The following is a 13,666-nucleotide window of genomic DNA, read 5'->3' on the forward strand; positions in this document are numbered from 1 at the left end:
TGCATCTGAGTAAGGGAAATCTCCCCATCTCCCGCTCCTCTGCCTAATCCCCCGTCTCCTTACGCCCAAACTCTGTCGTACCCGCCTCCACCCACCCTCTACCCAGCACGTTCGTCCCAGACCACCTCCCCACCCAACCGGCCCTCTGGGAGAAATAAAATGGACGTTGTCCTCACATCAACTTTACTCTTCTTGCCAGTTATTTTTTTAGAACAGTACAGCACAGAACAGGCCCTTCGGCCCTCAATGTTGTGCCGAGCCATGATCACCCTACTCAAACCCACGTATCCACCCTATACCCGTAACCCAACAACCCCCCCCTTAACCTTACTTTTTGTAGGACACTACGGGCAATTTAGCATGGCCAGTCCACCTAACCCGCACATCTTTGGACTGTGGGAGGAAACCGGAGCACCCGGAGGAAACCCACGCACACACGGGGAGAACGTGCAGACTCCGCACAGACAGTGACCCAGCCGGGAATCGAACCTGGGACCCTGGAGCTGTGAAGCATTTATGCTAACCATCATGCTACCCTGCTGCGTGATTTTGCCCTACCAATTCTCGATAGGCCGACTCTTCCCCCTCCCTCGGATGGGACGCGGAGCTTAAAGGGGACGTGCTTCAAACTTTAACCGCCCGCCCTCAGTAACGTCCGATAATTGGCCCCTTGAAAGCGAAGCCGGGAGGCCTGAGTAAAGGGGTTTGGAAGGGCGCGTATTCCGGACGTGCCCTCGCTCCCAGCGAAGGGCGATCCGATCAGGAGGCTCCCATCCGTTTCTCCGGTTTCCGAGTCAGATCAAGGGAAATAGGCGGCATCTCGGGGAAAGGTGGGATACAATCCAGCGTGTCGCTCGGCGGTACCAGCCACGGTCTCCTTTCTCATACAGGGTGAGGCACCCCACGCGCACGGCACAGAGATCACGCCCAGGGTGTCGCGGAGACACGCGAGGGCGACGCGAGGATGGGGTCGGGACCAGGAGGAAGGTTTCGAGCAGCCACGCTGAGTGAGGTGAGCCAGGGAGAGCTCCAGAGCCGCGTGAGCCGATGGCAACCTTGGGCACGGCTGCCAATGGGGTTGGGGGGCACGGGGAGAGGGAGAGCGTGCAGGAGGCCGGAATCGGGGGGGAGAGGCGGGCGCTCCGGTTTTACCTCCCGCAGCCCAACGCTGTGCAGGTTAGGTGGATTGACCGTGCTAAGATTGCCCCTTCGTGTCCAAAGACGGCTCGGCTAGGGGAATACGGCAGGGGAAGTGGGCCTAGGTAGGGAGCTCTTTCAGAGGGTCAGCGCAGACTCGATGGGCCGAATGGCCTCCTGCACTGCCGGGATTCTAGGACGTTATTACTGTTGCGAATACGGGGTGGTGGGTATTCATCGAGCACGGGAAAATAGGGGACAGCTGGGGCACTGGGATTGAGTGGGAGGAAAACCAGGAGTCCGAACAACAGGAGTGTATTGGGGTGGGGCCCTCCCCAATCTAAAATCTGTCGTGTTAAAAACGTGGCGGGCAGGATTAGCTAACTAATATGGGGCACCCACTTGCCCTTCCTGTCGACTTTAAGAGGTCAAAGAAAAACCACACTGTCAAAGCGATGGGCACAGGCTAAAACTATTATTCAGATTTATTTACAGGGTGAGGATTATACAGAAGTGGCGGAACACAGCAAGATACCGAGTACAAGACTTAAAAATAAAAACGTGACTCAATCCACGAAGGGTACCTTGGTGTGAAGGCGTTCTTGAAAACAGCTCGGTAAACGATGGGGGGGGGGTGGGGGGGGGGGGGGGATGGGTTGGGCGTTGGATGGAAGAGTTCCCAGTCGGCTGCCGACGATTCGGGAAGGGCTGCACACGCCCCAGTTGAGTCAAGTGCCCCAAGTCAGTACCGCAAAACGTGAGCAATCCCACAGTGAGATCCGTACCATCGGATGTCCCTCTCCTCGAACGCGCCCAAAAGGAGTACTGCGTCGGCGGAGGCTTGGCATTCACGTCTGGTCTTCGTCCACGCTTCCCCGTTGGCAGTTCAGCAATCAGGGAGATATTGGATTCGGCTATTTCCAAGGCGGCACAGGTTAACACTCGGGAGGGGAGGGGGGAGGATGCGGTGGTTGTGTGGGGGGGGGTGCGTGGGCGGTGTCAAGACAAACTTCCAACTTAACCCTAACTCGCATCGGTAAGCAGAGGCGGGAAATCGCCGCCTAGGTCGCAGGGCAAGAAGATTGCCGCCATCTTGGCGGCGCTGTCACTGACCTGGGCGTCGCCTGCCTCCGCTCTCCCACAGGGCGGCAGGTGCTGAGGGTTGGCGGCCAAGACGACGTCGGGGGGAGTGGGCCTCGGATCCAAGCCAGAGTCCTCCTGAATCCTGAAACGCACAGGAAAAAAAAAACGCGGTGGTCAAACCCCAACGCAGAATTCAGGCCGACAGTAAACGGTGGATACGGCCGACTCCCTCGGCCGCGGTGTTGCAAAGGTTGTTTTTTTACAGCATGGCCCTTCGGCCCATTGTCACGTGAGAGTACCTTTAAGAAATGGGTGTTTATAAATGGGTGTGTGTATATAAATACCTATAGCCGGTGTACCTTTAAGAAACGGCTGCTTATTGCTGCAGTGATGTCAGAGAGTGGGTGGAGCTGGGCTGTCTGTCAGCTTTTAGTCTCACTTTGAGAAAAGCTTGGGCGGGTCTCTGTTTTTTTGGTTTTGTTTGAGGGTAGCAGGGTAGCATGGTGGTTAGCATAAATGCTTCACAGCTCCAGGGTCCCAGGTTCGATTCCCGGCTGGGTCACTGTCTGTGTGGAGTCTGCACGTCCTCCCCCTGTGTGCGTGGGTTTCCTCCGGGTGCTCCGGTTTCCTCCCACAGTCCAAAGATGTGCGGGTTAGGTGGATTGGCCATGCTAAATTGCCTGTAGTGTCCTAATAAAAAAGTAAGGTTAAGGGGGGGGTTGTTGGGTTACGGGTATAGGGTGGATACGTGGGTTTGAGTAGGGTGATCATGGCTCGGCACAACATTGAGGGCCGAAGGGCCTGTTCTGTGCTGTACTGTTCTATGTTCTATGTTTCAGTGTTGGAGCTGAAGCCAGACAGAGCAGGTGTACTGCTGTTCTCTCTGCCATGATCTCTTGATCATCTGGCGAATCTAGAGTGATAACTGTTCTCAGTAGTGAATTTAAACCTGATGTGCTTCTGTTAAAACATTTTTTTTTAAAGTCTTCTGGATGTTAAAAGGAAAGTAAGGATTACTTAGAGTTGTATTTTGCGGTGGGCTGTATTTGCGTTGATGGTTGCTAAGATGTTCACTGTATGTTTTAAAAAGGTTAACTTGAGTTCGTGGAATAAACATTGTTTTGCTTTAAAAAAATACTTTTCCGTTTCTGCTGTACCTGTAGAGTGGGCCGTGTGCTCCCCCCCCCCCCCCCCCACCCCGGTTGTTGACCGCTCAATATGGGAAACTTTTCCTCCTCATCGACCCCTCCGCCGTCAATGTCCTGATGAATTTCTTTGAATGCACCTTGCCCCATTTTCATTTGTTCACCTCGTTCGCTCGTACCTCTGGCTCCGGGCAGCTGCCTTCTCCAGGGAGCTGCTCCGCGCAGTCAGGCACTGGTCCCCGTGCGGAGCAGCGCTCCGAGTTTCCTGGAGCGAGGACATCCTCAGCAGGGGCAGGCTGGGAGACCCCGGGCTCCCGTCGGTCAGCCGGTCGCCCTTGCGCTCGGTCTCCTCGATCGCCTTCTGGTACAACTCGGAGAAGCTCCTACGGAGACAGAAAAGGGACCCGCGTTGGTCAGTTCACAGTTTCGGAGGAGCAGAACACGGCCATTCGGCCCATCGGGGTCCGCTCCGCCATTCGCTCGTGCCTGATCGCGTCCTGGCCTTAACTCCGCCGTCCTGCCCGTTCTCCCTAACCCTTCAACCCCATCACTAATAACTCCTCCTTAAATTTCCTCACTGTCCCAGCGTCCCCTGCACTCTGGGGTAGCGAACTCCACAGATCCACAACTCTTTGGGAGGAGTAGTTCTCCCTCATCCCCCGTCTTAAATTGGCCGCCTCTTTTCCTGAGACCACGACTCCTTGGGCGGGGTTCTCTACGCCCAGGCCGAGCCGGAGAATCGCCGGGACCGGCGCGAATCGCCCCTTGCGTCTGGGCCGGCACGGAGAAGGCGCCCATCCGACCCCAGCACCGGCAGCTGGAGCGGCGTGGGTCACCCCGGTGCCGGGCTGGCCCCCTGTAGGGGTCAGGATCGCCGATCCTGAGGCCGTGCTGACGCCGTCGGGAAACGCGAGTGTTCACGACGCCGTCAACACTCAGCTTCAGGATCAGAGGGGCCGCCCCCGGACCTCGAGTGCCCCACTGGCGGAAGCATCCGCTCCCCGCCTACTTTTCATCATCCTGTGCACCTCGATTTGATCTCCCCCCTCATTCTTCTCACCTCTGGAGAGTGTCGGCCTAAACTGCTCAGTCTCTCCTCGGACGACAAACCCCCCGGTCTCTGGAATCGGCCTAGCGAACCTCCTCGGAACTGCCTCCTGTGCCACTACATCCCTCCTCAAATAAGGGGCCCAAAAAGGCCTCGCATATTTCGTGGCGGCCCACTTGCGCAAAGCAGGACCCCACAAACAGTACCACGACGTTCAAATGTCGAGGGCTAAATATCGGGCCCCAGGCCGCTGGGGAGATCTCCACATCCCCCCCACCCCCCTTCTCTTCAGATAGCCCGTGGGGTATTTTACACCCGCCCCGGGAAGGCTGTCGGGCCTGGGTTTAACGTGGCATTCCGGCAGAGCAGGGTAACCTGGGAGTGCTGGGAGCACCCGACGGGATTAGGGGATCAATTATCCGGGGAGCGGGGGCTCAAACCTAACGTATTGGGGTTCGAAGGTCCGACACACCCCCTAGCAGGGGCTGGTTTAGCACACTGGGCTAAATCGCTGGCTGCGAAAGCAGACCCAGGCAGGCCAGCAGCACGCGGGGGTTCAATTCCCGTCCCAGCCTCCCCCCCCCGAACAGGCGCCGGAATGTGGCGACTAGGGGGCTTTTCACAGCAGCTTCATTCGAAGCCGACTCGTGACAATAAGCCATTTTCAGTTCATTTTCATTTCATACAGGTACACGGGTTTAGCTCAATGGGCAGGATGCAACTAATACGGCACTGGGCAGGGGTACAACCGCGCCCCCCCCCCCCCCCCCCCCCCCCCAAACCGGGCCTTCCGAGAAGCAACGCGAGACAGTGGCCTTGTGAGAGAGGGACGGATAAATCATTATGACAACACTCCTTCCGAAAGATTCAGTCAAGCGAACGAGGATATTGCATTCGCCACGGACACGGTCGTAAATGGAGGGAGCTTAATTTAAAAAGAAATAGAACAGTACAGCACAGAACAGGCCCTTCGGCCCTCGATGTTGTGCCGAGCCATGATCACCCTACTCCAAACCCACGTATCCACCCTATACCCGTAACCCAACAACCCCCCCCCCCTTAACCTTACTTTTTAGGACACTACGGGCAATTTAGCACGGCCAATCCATCTAACCCGCACATCTTTGGACTGTGGGAGGAAACCGGAGCACCCGGAGGAAACCCACGCACACAGGGGGAGGACGTGCAGACTCCGCACAGACAGTGACCCAGCCGGGAACCGAACCTGGGACCCTGGAGCTGTGAAGCATTTATGCTAACCACCATGCTACCCTGCTGCCCTAGAGTGAATTTAGAGTACCCGATTAATTTTTCCCCAATTAAGGGGGCAATTTAGTACGGCCAATCCACCTACCCGGCACATCTTTGGGTTGTGGGGGCGAAACCCACGCAGACACGGGGAGAATGTGCAAACTCCACACGGACGGTGACCCAGAGCCGGGATCGAACCTGGGACCTCGGCACCGTGAAGCAGCAGTGCTAACCCACTGCGCCACCGGGCTGCCCGAAGGTGCTTAATTATGGCGGCGAAGGTCCCGCGACACTTCTTGCTCGTCTGAATCAATCCCAAGTCCCTCGTTAAAGCCGCCCCCGCCCGCCTGCCGGGTCTACATTGACTCCCCAGTTCCTCATGAGGACACTCTCCTTTCACGACATCTACCCCCCCCCCCCCCCACTCCTTCCCCTCTCACTCTGAAACTCCGCTGTCCACTGATCCACAATCAATGGACGCGAAACGGAGGTGAAGTCCTAAACGAAAGGCTTTAACCAGCAAGAAGTGAGCCCGGCAGCAGACGTACAGGAAATGGCCTGGCTGCCGGGGGCACACGGGTTCTTGCACCCCGCCTCGTAGGCGGAGCTACCTCCCTCTTAGCCAACGGGAATACGGAGAACGCGGTACCTGGGCCAACGGGCAGCGAGCCCTCTGCATCAATGGCAGCTCGCACTCCCAGGTACCGTGATACCCCTAGTCATACTACCACATTCACAACCCCCCCCCCCCCCCCGGAACATTTCCCCCCCCCCCCCCCCCCCCCCCCCCCCCGGGGCCTGACATCAACCCATCCACCCTCCTAAGCACCTAAGCATCTCCCAGTAGTCCGCAGACGAGGCCATTAAAAGCTAGAGTGGAATTTATTCCTCCACGGCCCCCCCCCCCCCCTCTCCCTCTCCTCCCCCTCCCCCTCCCTCTCCCTCTCCGGTGACTGGTGCCTACATTCTGGGTTTGCCCTTGCCGTCGGGCGGGATGACGGTTATCTTCACTTGATTGGCCCGCCTCAGGTGCTCGGTCCTCTCCCTGAGCGACAGCGACACCATCGGACTCCCGCAGATCCGGATCAGCCGGCTACAGAGCTTCAGCCCCTTCTGGTCCGCGTAGCCATTCTTCTCCACCTGAGTGACGATCCCCTCCCCGTTGGCCTGGAAGCCCAGATGCTGGACGCTGTTCCGCAGAAGGACAAGGTCATCGGTCTCGCAGCCCGTGGTCACGATCTGTTGGAAAACACAACGGGGGATAACGGGTCAGGCGATTGCCACACAAGGGCGGGGGGCGGGGCCCACCCGAGGCTCCAGAGGGGGCGGGGCCCACCCGAGGCTCCAGAGGCGGCGAGGCCGAGGTGTGACCTTCGTTAGCTAACAGGGCCGGGAATAGGCCTCAGGCCCGCCCTCGAGCCTCTGCCCCATCATTCGATAAGATTACAGCTAATTCTCCCTCTCTCTCTATCTCTCGACTTCCCTGAGTATCCACGAATCGAGCCCTCTTACTCGTGAATCTAGTCAACCTCTTGTGGGCACCCAAAGATGCACCCACCCTGCGAGTGGAGAGATTCCTCCCCCTCACCCGAGTCCAAAATGGCCGCCGCTGAGACTGTGACGCTCTGGGTTTTAGCCAACCCAGTCAAGGAACATTCCCCAGCCTCCCATATCCGGTGAAGCCTTCTGAGAATTAACACTTGAGAAATGCCTTTCAAATCATCCGAGGGCTCGATAGAGATGTTCCCTTTGTTGGGGAGGGGGAGGTGATGGAATCCAGAACCAGGGCCCATAAGTGTAGGGTGATGGCTAATAAATCCAACGGGGAATTCAGGAGAAACTTCCCTTGCCCAGAGAGTGCGGAGATTGTGGAACCCGCTCCCACGGGGAGTGGGGGAGAATGTGGGACTCGCTCCCACAGGGAGTGGGGGAGAATGTGGGACTCGCTCCCACAGGGAGTAGGGAGAATGTGGGACTCGCTCCCACGGGGAGTGGGGAGAATGTGGGACTCGCTCCCACGGGGAGTGGGGAGAATGTGGGACTCGCTCCCACGGGGAGTGGGGGAGAATGTGGGACTCGCTCCCACGGGGAGTGGGGAGAATGTGGGACTCGCTCCCACAGGGGAGTGGGGGGAATGTGGGACTTGCTCCCACAGGGAGTGGGGGGGGAGAATGTGGGACTCGCTCCCACGGGGAGTGGGGGGAGTGTGGGACTCGCTCCCACGGGGAGTGGGGGAGAATGTGGGACTCACTACCACAGGGAGTGGGGGAGAATGTGGGACTCGCTCACACAGGGAGTGCGGGGAATGTGGGACTCACTCACACAGGGAGTGGGGGAGAATGTGGGACTCGCTCCCACGGGGAGTGGGGGAGAATGTGGGACTCACTACCACAGGGAGTGGGGGAGAATGTGGGACTCGCTCACACAGGGAGTGCGGGGAATGTGGGACTCACTCACACAGGGAGTGGGGGAGAATGTGGGACTCGCTCCCACGGGGAGTGGGGGAGAATGTGGGACCCGCTCCCACGGGGAGTGGGGGAGAACGTGGGACTCACCTCCCACAGGGAGTGGGGGGGAACGTGGGACTCGCTCCCACAGGGAGTGGGGGGGGAACGTGGGACTCGCTCCCACAGGGAGTGGGGGAGAATGTGGGACTCGCTCCCACGGGGAGTGGGGGGGAACGTGGGACTCGCTCCCACAGGGAGTGGGGGAGAATGTGGGACTCGCTCCCACAGGGAGTGGGGGAGAATTTGGACTCGCTCCCACAGGGAGTGGGGGAGAATGTGGGACTCGCTCCCACAGGGAGTGGGGGAGAATGTGGGACTCCCTCCCACAGGAAGCGCTCGAGGTGAACAGTGTTGATACATTTAAGGAGGAAGCTGGATAAACACACGAGGGATTGAAGAACAGAAGGATATAAAGAGGGGTGAGTGGAAGGAACCTCTTGTGGAGCAGAAATACTGGCAGAGAGCAGTCCTGTCAATTGAGCTTATAAATCGTAATTAAAACATGCGTAGTGCAGCCGTGTATTCTGGGACAAGATTGCCTCCATCTTAAACTCTCATTTTCTCCTGCTTACTATCTAGATAACACTGGAGTAGAGTTGGAAATTTAAAAAAGAATAATTCATAAAAGCTTGGCCTCGCTGGCCGGGCCCAAACATTTATTGTCCATCCCTAATTGCCCCTCGAGAAGATGGTGGTTGAGCCGCCATCTTGAACCAGCCGCCATCTTGAACCAGCCGCCATCTTGAACCCGCCGCCATCTTGAACCAGCCGCCATCTTGAACCAGCCGCCATCTTGAACCCGCCGCAGTCCCCGTGGGGTGGAGGTACACCCACCGTGCTGTTAGGGAGGGACTTTGACCCCAGTCACAGTGAAGGAATGGCCGATATATTTCCCAGTCGGGATGGCGAGCGGCTCGGAGGGGGGAGGGGGGGAATTTGCAGGCGGGGGTGTTCCCCGTGCGTCTGCTGCTGCCCTCGTCCTTCTAGACGGTAGAGGTGGCGGGTTTGGAAGGTGCTGTCGAAGGAGCGAGTGGCCGCGGGGCGCCTTGTAGACGGTGCGCACGGCTGCCGCTGTGCGTCGGGGGGGGGGGGGGAGCGAATGTTTGTGGACGGGGGCGGGGGGGGGGGGGGGTCAATCCTGACGTGAGACGTGAGACTTTCCCGCATCGTGCCGAGGATCCTCAGCGCTCTTTGACCGTTGCAGATTCTTACCGCTCCCTCTTCTGATGGCATAGGAAACCGGGGGAGGGGGGGGGTCTGAAAGATGGGGGTCACCTACCCCCCCTCCCTCTCCTTTATCGCAGCCTTCCCCAGCACAGGGAAACAGTTAATCTCGGCCCACACCAAGGAAATAATGTCCCTTTTAAGCGGGTAGCGATCGCGTTCGAAGGCCTGAAATCGGGGCCAGGCCATTCAGCCCCTCGAGCCTGTTCCGCCCTGCAGTCAGATCGTGGCTGACCGAAACGTGTCCGCGGTCCCACATTCACCGCCCCACCCCCGATGACCTTGCTCATCGATCATTAATTTCGGATTCCTCGAAGTGGGGGGGGGGGGAAGTTTCGAGGAGACGTGCGAAGGAGGTTTTTTTTTAATACACAGAGGGCCTCAAATGCCTGGAACTCGCTGCCGGAGGAGGAGGTGGAAGCAGGTACGTTGGCAACGTTTAAGGGGCGTCCTGACAAATAGATGAATAGGATGGGAATAGAGGGATACGGACCCAGGAAGTGTTGAAGATTTTAGTTCAGACGGGCAGCATGGTCGGCACGGGCTTGGAGGGCCGAAGGGCCTGTTCCTGTGCTGATTTGTTCTTTTGACTTTATCCAGCGTTGCCTCAAAAATAAGCAGTCACAGGTGGTTCCGTATATCCCTGCACGCTACGCGATTAAACTGTGCGATTTAATAATAATCTTTATTGTCACAAGTGGGCTCACATTAACGCTGCAGTGAAGTTACTGTGAAAATCCCCTCGTCGCCACATTCCGGCGCCTGTTCGGGTACACGGAGGGAGAATTCAGAATGTCCAATTCACCCAACAAGCACGTCTTTCGGGACTTGTGGGAGGAAATTGGAGCCCCCGGAGGAAACATAAGAACTAGGAGCAGGAGTCGGCCATCTGGCCCCTCGAGCCTGCTCCGCCATTCAATGAGATCATGGCTGATCTTTTGTGGACTCAGCTCCACTTTCCGGCCCGAACACCATAACCCTTAATCCCTTTATTCTTCAAAAAACTATCTATCTTTATCTTAAAAACATTTAATGAAGGAGCCTCAACTGCTTCACTGGGCAAGGAATTCCATAGATTCACAACCCTTTGGGTGAAGAAGTTCCTCCTAAACTCAGTCCTAAATCTACTTCCCCTTATTTTGAGGCTATGCCCCCTAGTTCTGCTTTCACCTGCCAGTGGAAACAACCTGCCCCACATCTATCCTATCTATTCCCTTCATAATTTTATATGTTTCTATAAGATCCCCCCTCATCCTTCTAAATTCCAACGAGTACAGTCCCAGTCGACTCAATTTCTCCTCGTAATCCAACCCCTTCAGCTCTGGGATTAACCTAGTGAATCTCCTCTGCACACCCTCCAGCGCCAGTATGTCCTTTCTCAGGTAAGGAGACCAAAACTGAACACAATACTCCAGGTGTGGCCTCACTAACACCTGATACAATTGCAGCATAACCTCCCTAGTCTTAGGGAAATTGTCCATCCCTCTAGCAATGAAGGACAAAACTCCATTTGTCTTCTTAATCACCTGTTGCACCTGTAAACCAACTTTTTGCAACTCATGCACTAGCACACCCAGGTCTCTCTGCACAGCAGCATGCTTTAATATTTTATCATTTAAATAATCCCTTTTGCTGTTATTCCTACCAAAATGGATAACCTCACATTTGTCAACATTGTATTCCATCTGCCAGACCCTAGCCCATTTACTTAACCTGTCCAAATCCCTCTGCAGACTTCCAGTATCCTCTGCACTTTTCGCTTTACCACTCATCTTAGTGTCGTCTGCAAACTTGGACACTTTGCCCTTGGTCCCCAACTCCAAATCATCTATGTAAATTGTGAACAATTGTGGGCCCAACACGGATCCCTGAGGGACACCACTAGCTACTGATTGCCAACCAGAGAAACACCCATTAATCCCCACTCTTTGCTTTCTATTAATTAACCAATCCTCTATCCATGCTACTACTTCACCCTTAATGCCATGCATCTTTATCTTATGCAGCAACCTTTTGTGTGGCACCTTGTTAAAAGCTTTCTGGAAATCCAGATATACCACATCCATTGGCTCCCCGTTATCTACTGCACTGGTAATGTCCTCAAAAAATTCCACTAAATTAGTTAGGCACGACCTGCCCTTTATGAACCCATGCTGCGTCTGCCCAATGGGACAATTTCTATCCAGATGCCTCGCTATTTCTTCCTTGATGATAGATTCCAGCATCTTCCCTACTACCGAAGTTAAGCTAACTGGCCTATAATTACCCGCTTTCTGCCTATCTCCTTTTTTAAACAGTGGTGTCACGTTTGCTAATTTCCAATCTGCCGGGACCATCCCAGAGTCTAGTGAATTTCGGTAAATTATCACGAGTGCATTTGCAATTTCCCTAGCCATCTCTTTTAGCACTCTGGGATGCATTCCATCAGGGCCAGGAGACTTGTCTACCTTTAGCCCCATTAGCTTGCCCATCACTACTTCCTTAGTGATAACAATCCTCTCAAGGTCCTCACCTGTCATAGCCTCATTTCTATCAGTCACTGGCATGTTATTTGTGTCTTCCACTGTGAAGACCAACCCAAAAAACCTGTTCAGTTCCTCAGCCATTTCCTCATCTCCCATTATTAAAACTCCCTTCTCATCCTCTAAAGGACCAATATTTACCTTAGTCACTCTTTTTTGTTTTATATATTTGTAGAAACTTTTACTATCTTTTTTATATTCTGAGCAAGTTTACTCTCATAATCTATCTTACCCTTTATAGCTTTTTTAGTAGCTTTCTGTTGCCCCATAAATATTTCCCAGTCCTCTAGTCTCCCACTAATCTTTGCCACTTTGTATGCTTTTTCCTTCAATTTGATACTCTCCCTTATTTCCTTAGATATCCACAGTCGATTTTCCCTCTTTCTACTGTCCTTCCTTTTTGTTGGTATAAACCTTTGTTGAGTACTGTGAAAAATCACTTGGAAGGTTCTCCACTGTTCCTCAACTGTTTAACCATAAAGTCTTTGTTCCCAGTCTACCTTAGCTAGCTATTCTCTCATCTCATTGTAATCTCCTTTGTTTAAGCACAAAGCACTAGTGTTTGATTTTACCTTCTCGCCCTCTGTATTTTAAATTTCACCATATTGTGATCGCTCCTTCTGAGAGGATCCCCAACTATGAGATCATTAATCAATCCTGTCTCATTACACAGGACCAGATCTAGGACCGCTTGTTTGATCCAAGCTGCTCTGAAACCATTAGCCCAGTACTCTGTATTCCTGTTACTCCTTCCAAAATGAATCACCTCACACGTTTCTGCATTAAACTCCATTTGCCACTTCTCAGCCCAGCTCTGCAGCTTATCTCTGTCCCTCTGTAACCTGCAACATCCTTCCGCACTGTCCACAACTCCACCGGCTTTAGTGTCATCCGCAAATTTACTCACCCATCCTTCTACGCCCTCCTCCAGGTCATTTATAAAAATGCCCCAAAACAGATCCTTGTGGTACACCACTAGTAACTGAACTCCAGGCTGAACATTTCCCATCAACCACCACCCTCTGTCTTCTTACAGCTAGCCAATTTCTGATCCAACCTGCTAAATCACCCTCAATCCCATGCCTCCGTATTTTCTGCAAGTAGCCTACCGTGGGGAACCTTATCAAACGCTTTACTGAAATCCATATACACCACGTCAACTGCTTTACCCTGATCCACCTGTTTTGTCACCTTCTCAATGAACTCAATAATGTTTGTGAGGTACGACCTACCCTTCACAAAACCGTGTTGACTATCCCCAATCAAATTATTCCTTTCTAGATGATTATAAATCCTATCTCTTATAATCCTTTCCAAGACATTGCCCACAACAGAAGTAAGGCTCACGGGTCTATAGTTACCAGGGTTGTCTCTACTCCCCTTCTTGAACAAGAGAACAACATTTGCTATCCTCCAGTCTTCTGGCACTATTCCTATAGACAATGACGACATTAAGATCAAAGCCAAAGGCTCTGCAATCTCCTCCATAGCTTCCCAGAGAATCCTAGGATAAATCCCATCTGGCCCAGGGGACTTATCTATTTCCGTTCCCCTTTGTAACAAGTGGTAACAAGTATACCGCTTTGGATACCGGTGGGGGGGATGATTTACCAGGGGTCAGCCATGGGGTACAGGTCTCTGGCACAGAGTCTGTCCCTGTTGCTCAGAAGGGAAGAGGGGAGAGGAGTAGAACATTAGTCATTGGGGACTCCATAGTTAGGGGACAGATAGGAGATTCTGTGGGAATGG

General features: G+C 54.3%; 2 protein-coding genes across 2 annotated transcripts in view; both read right to left on the reverse strand.

The window, feature by feature from the left end:
* Nucleotides 1-6,904, reverse strand: part of LOC119958952 (signal-induced proliferation-associated protein 1-like) — a 19,715-nt gene extending 12,811 nt beyond the window's left edge. The window contains exons 1-3 of the mRNA XM_038787475.1: nucleotides 6,629-6,904; nucleotides 3,545-3,748; nucleotides 2,251-2,362 (exon numbers count right to left, since the gene is read on the reverse strand). Of these exons, the coding sequence (XP_038643403.1) occupies nucleotides 2,251-2,362; nucleotides 3,545-3,748; nucleotides 6,629-6,729 (417 nt within the window). The 5' untranslated portion in view covers nucleotides 6,730-6,904. The remainder of the gene's footprint in view (nucleotides 1-2,250; nucleotides 2,363-3,544; nucleotides 3,749-6,628) is intronic.
* A 1,813-nt stretch (nucleotides 6,905-8,717) lies between these two features.
* LOC119958820 (signal-induced proliferation-associated 1-like protein 2) overlaps nucleotides 8,718-13,666 on the reverse strand; it is a 27,060-nt gene continuing 22,111 nt past the window's right edge. The window contains exon 4 of the mRNA XM_038787322.1: nucleotides 8,718-8,756. Coding sequence (XP_038643250.1) covers nucleotides 8,718-8,756 — 39 coding nt within the window. The remainder of the gene's footprint in view (nucleotides 8,757-13,666) is intronic.

Source organism: Scyliorhinus canicula, chromosome 31 (assembly GCF_902713615.1).
Source record: "Scyliorhinus canicula chromosome 31, sScyCan1.1, whole genome shotgun sequence".
NCBI lineage: Eukaryota > Metazoa > Chordata > Chondrichthyes > Carcharhiniformes > Scyliorhinidae > Scyliorhinus > Scyliorhinus canicula.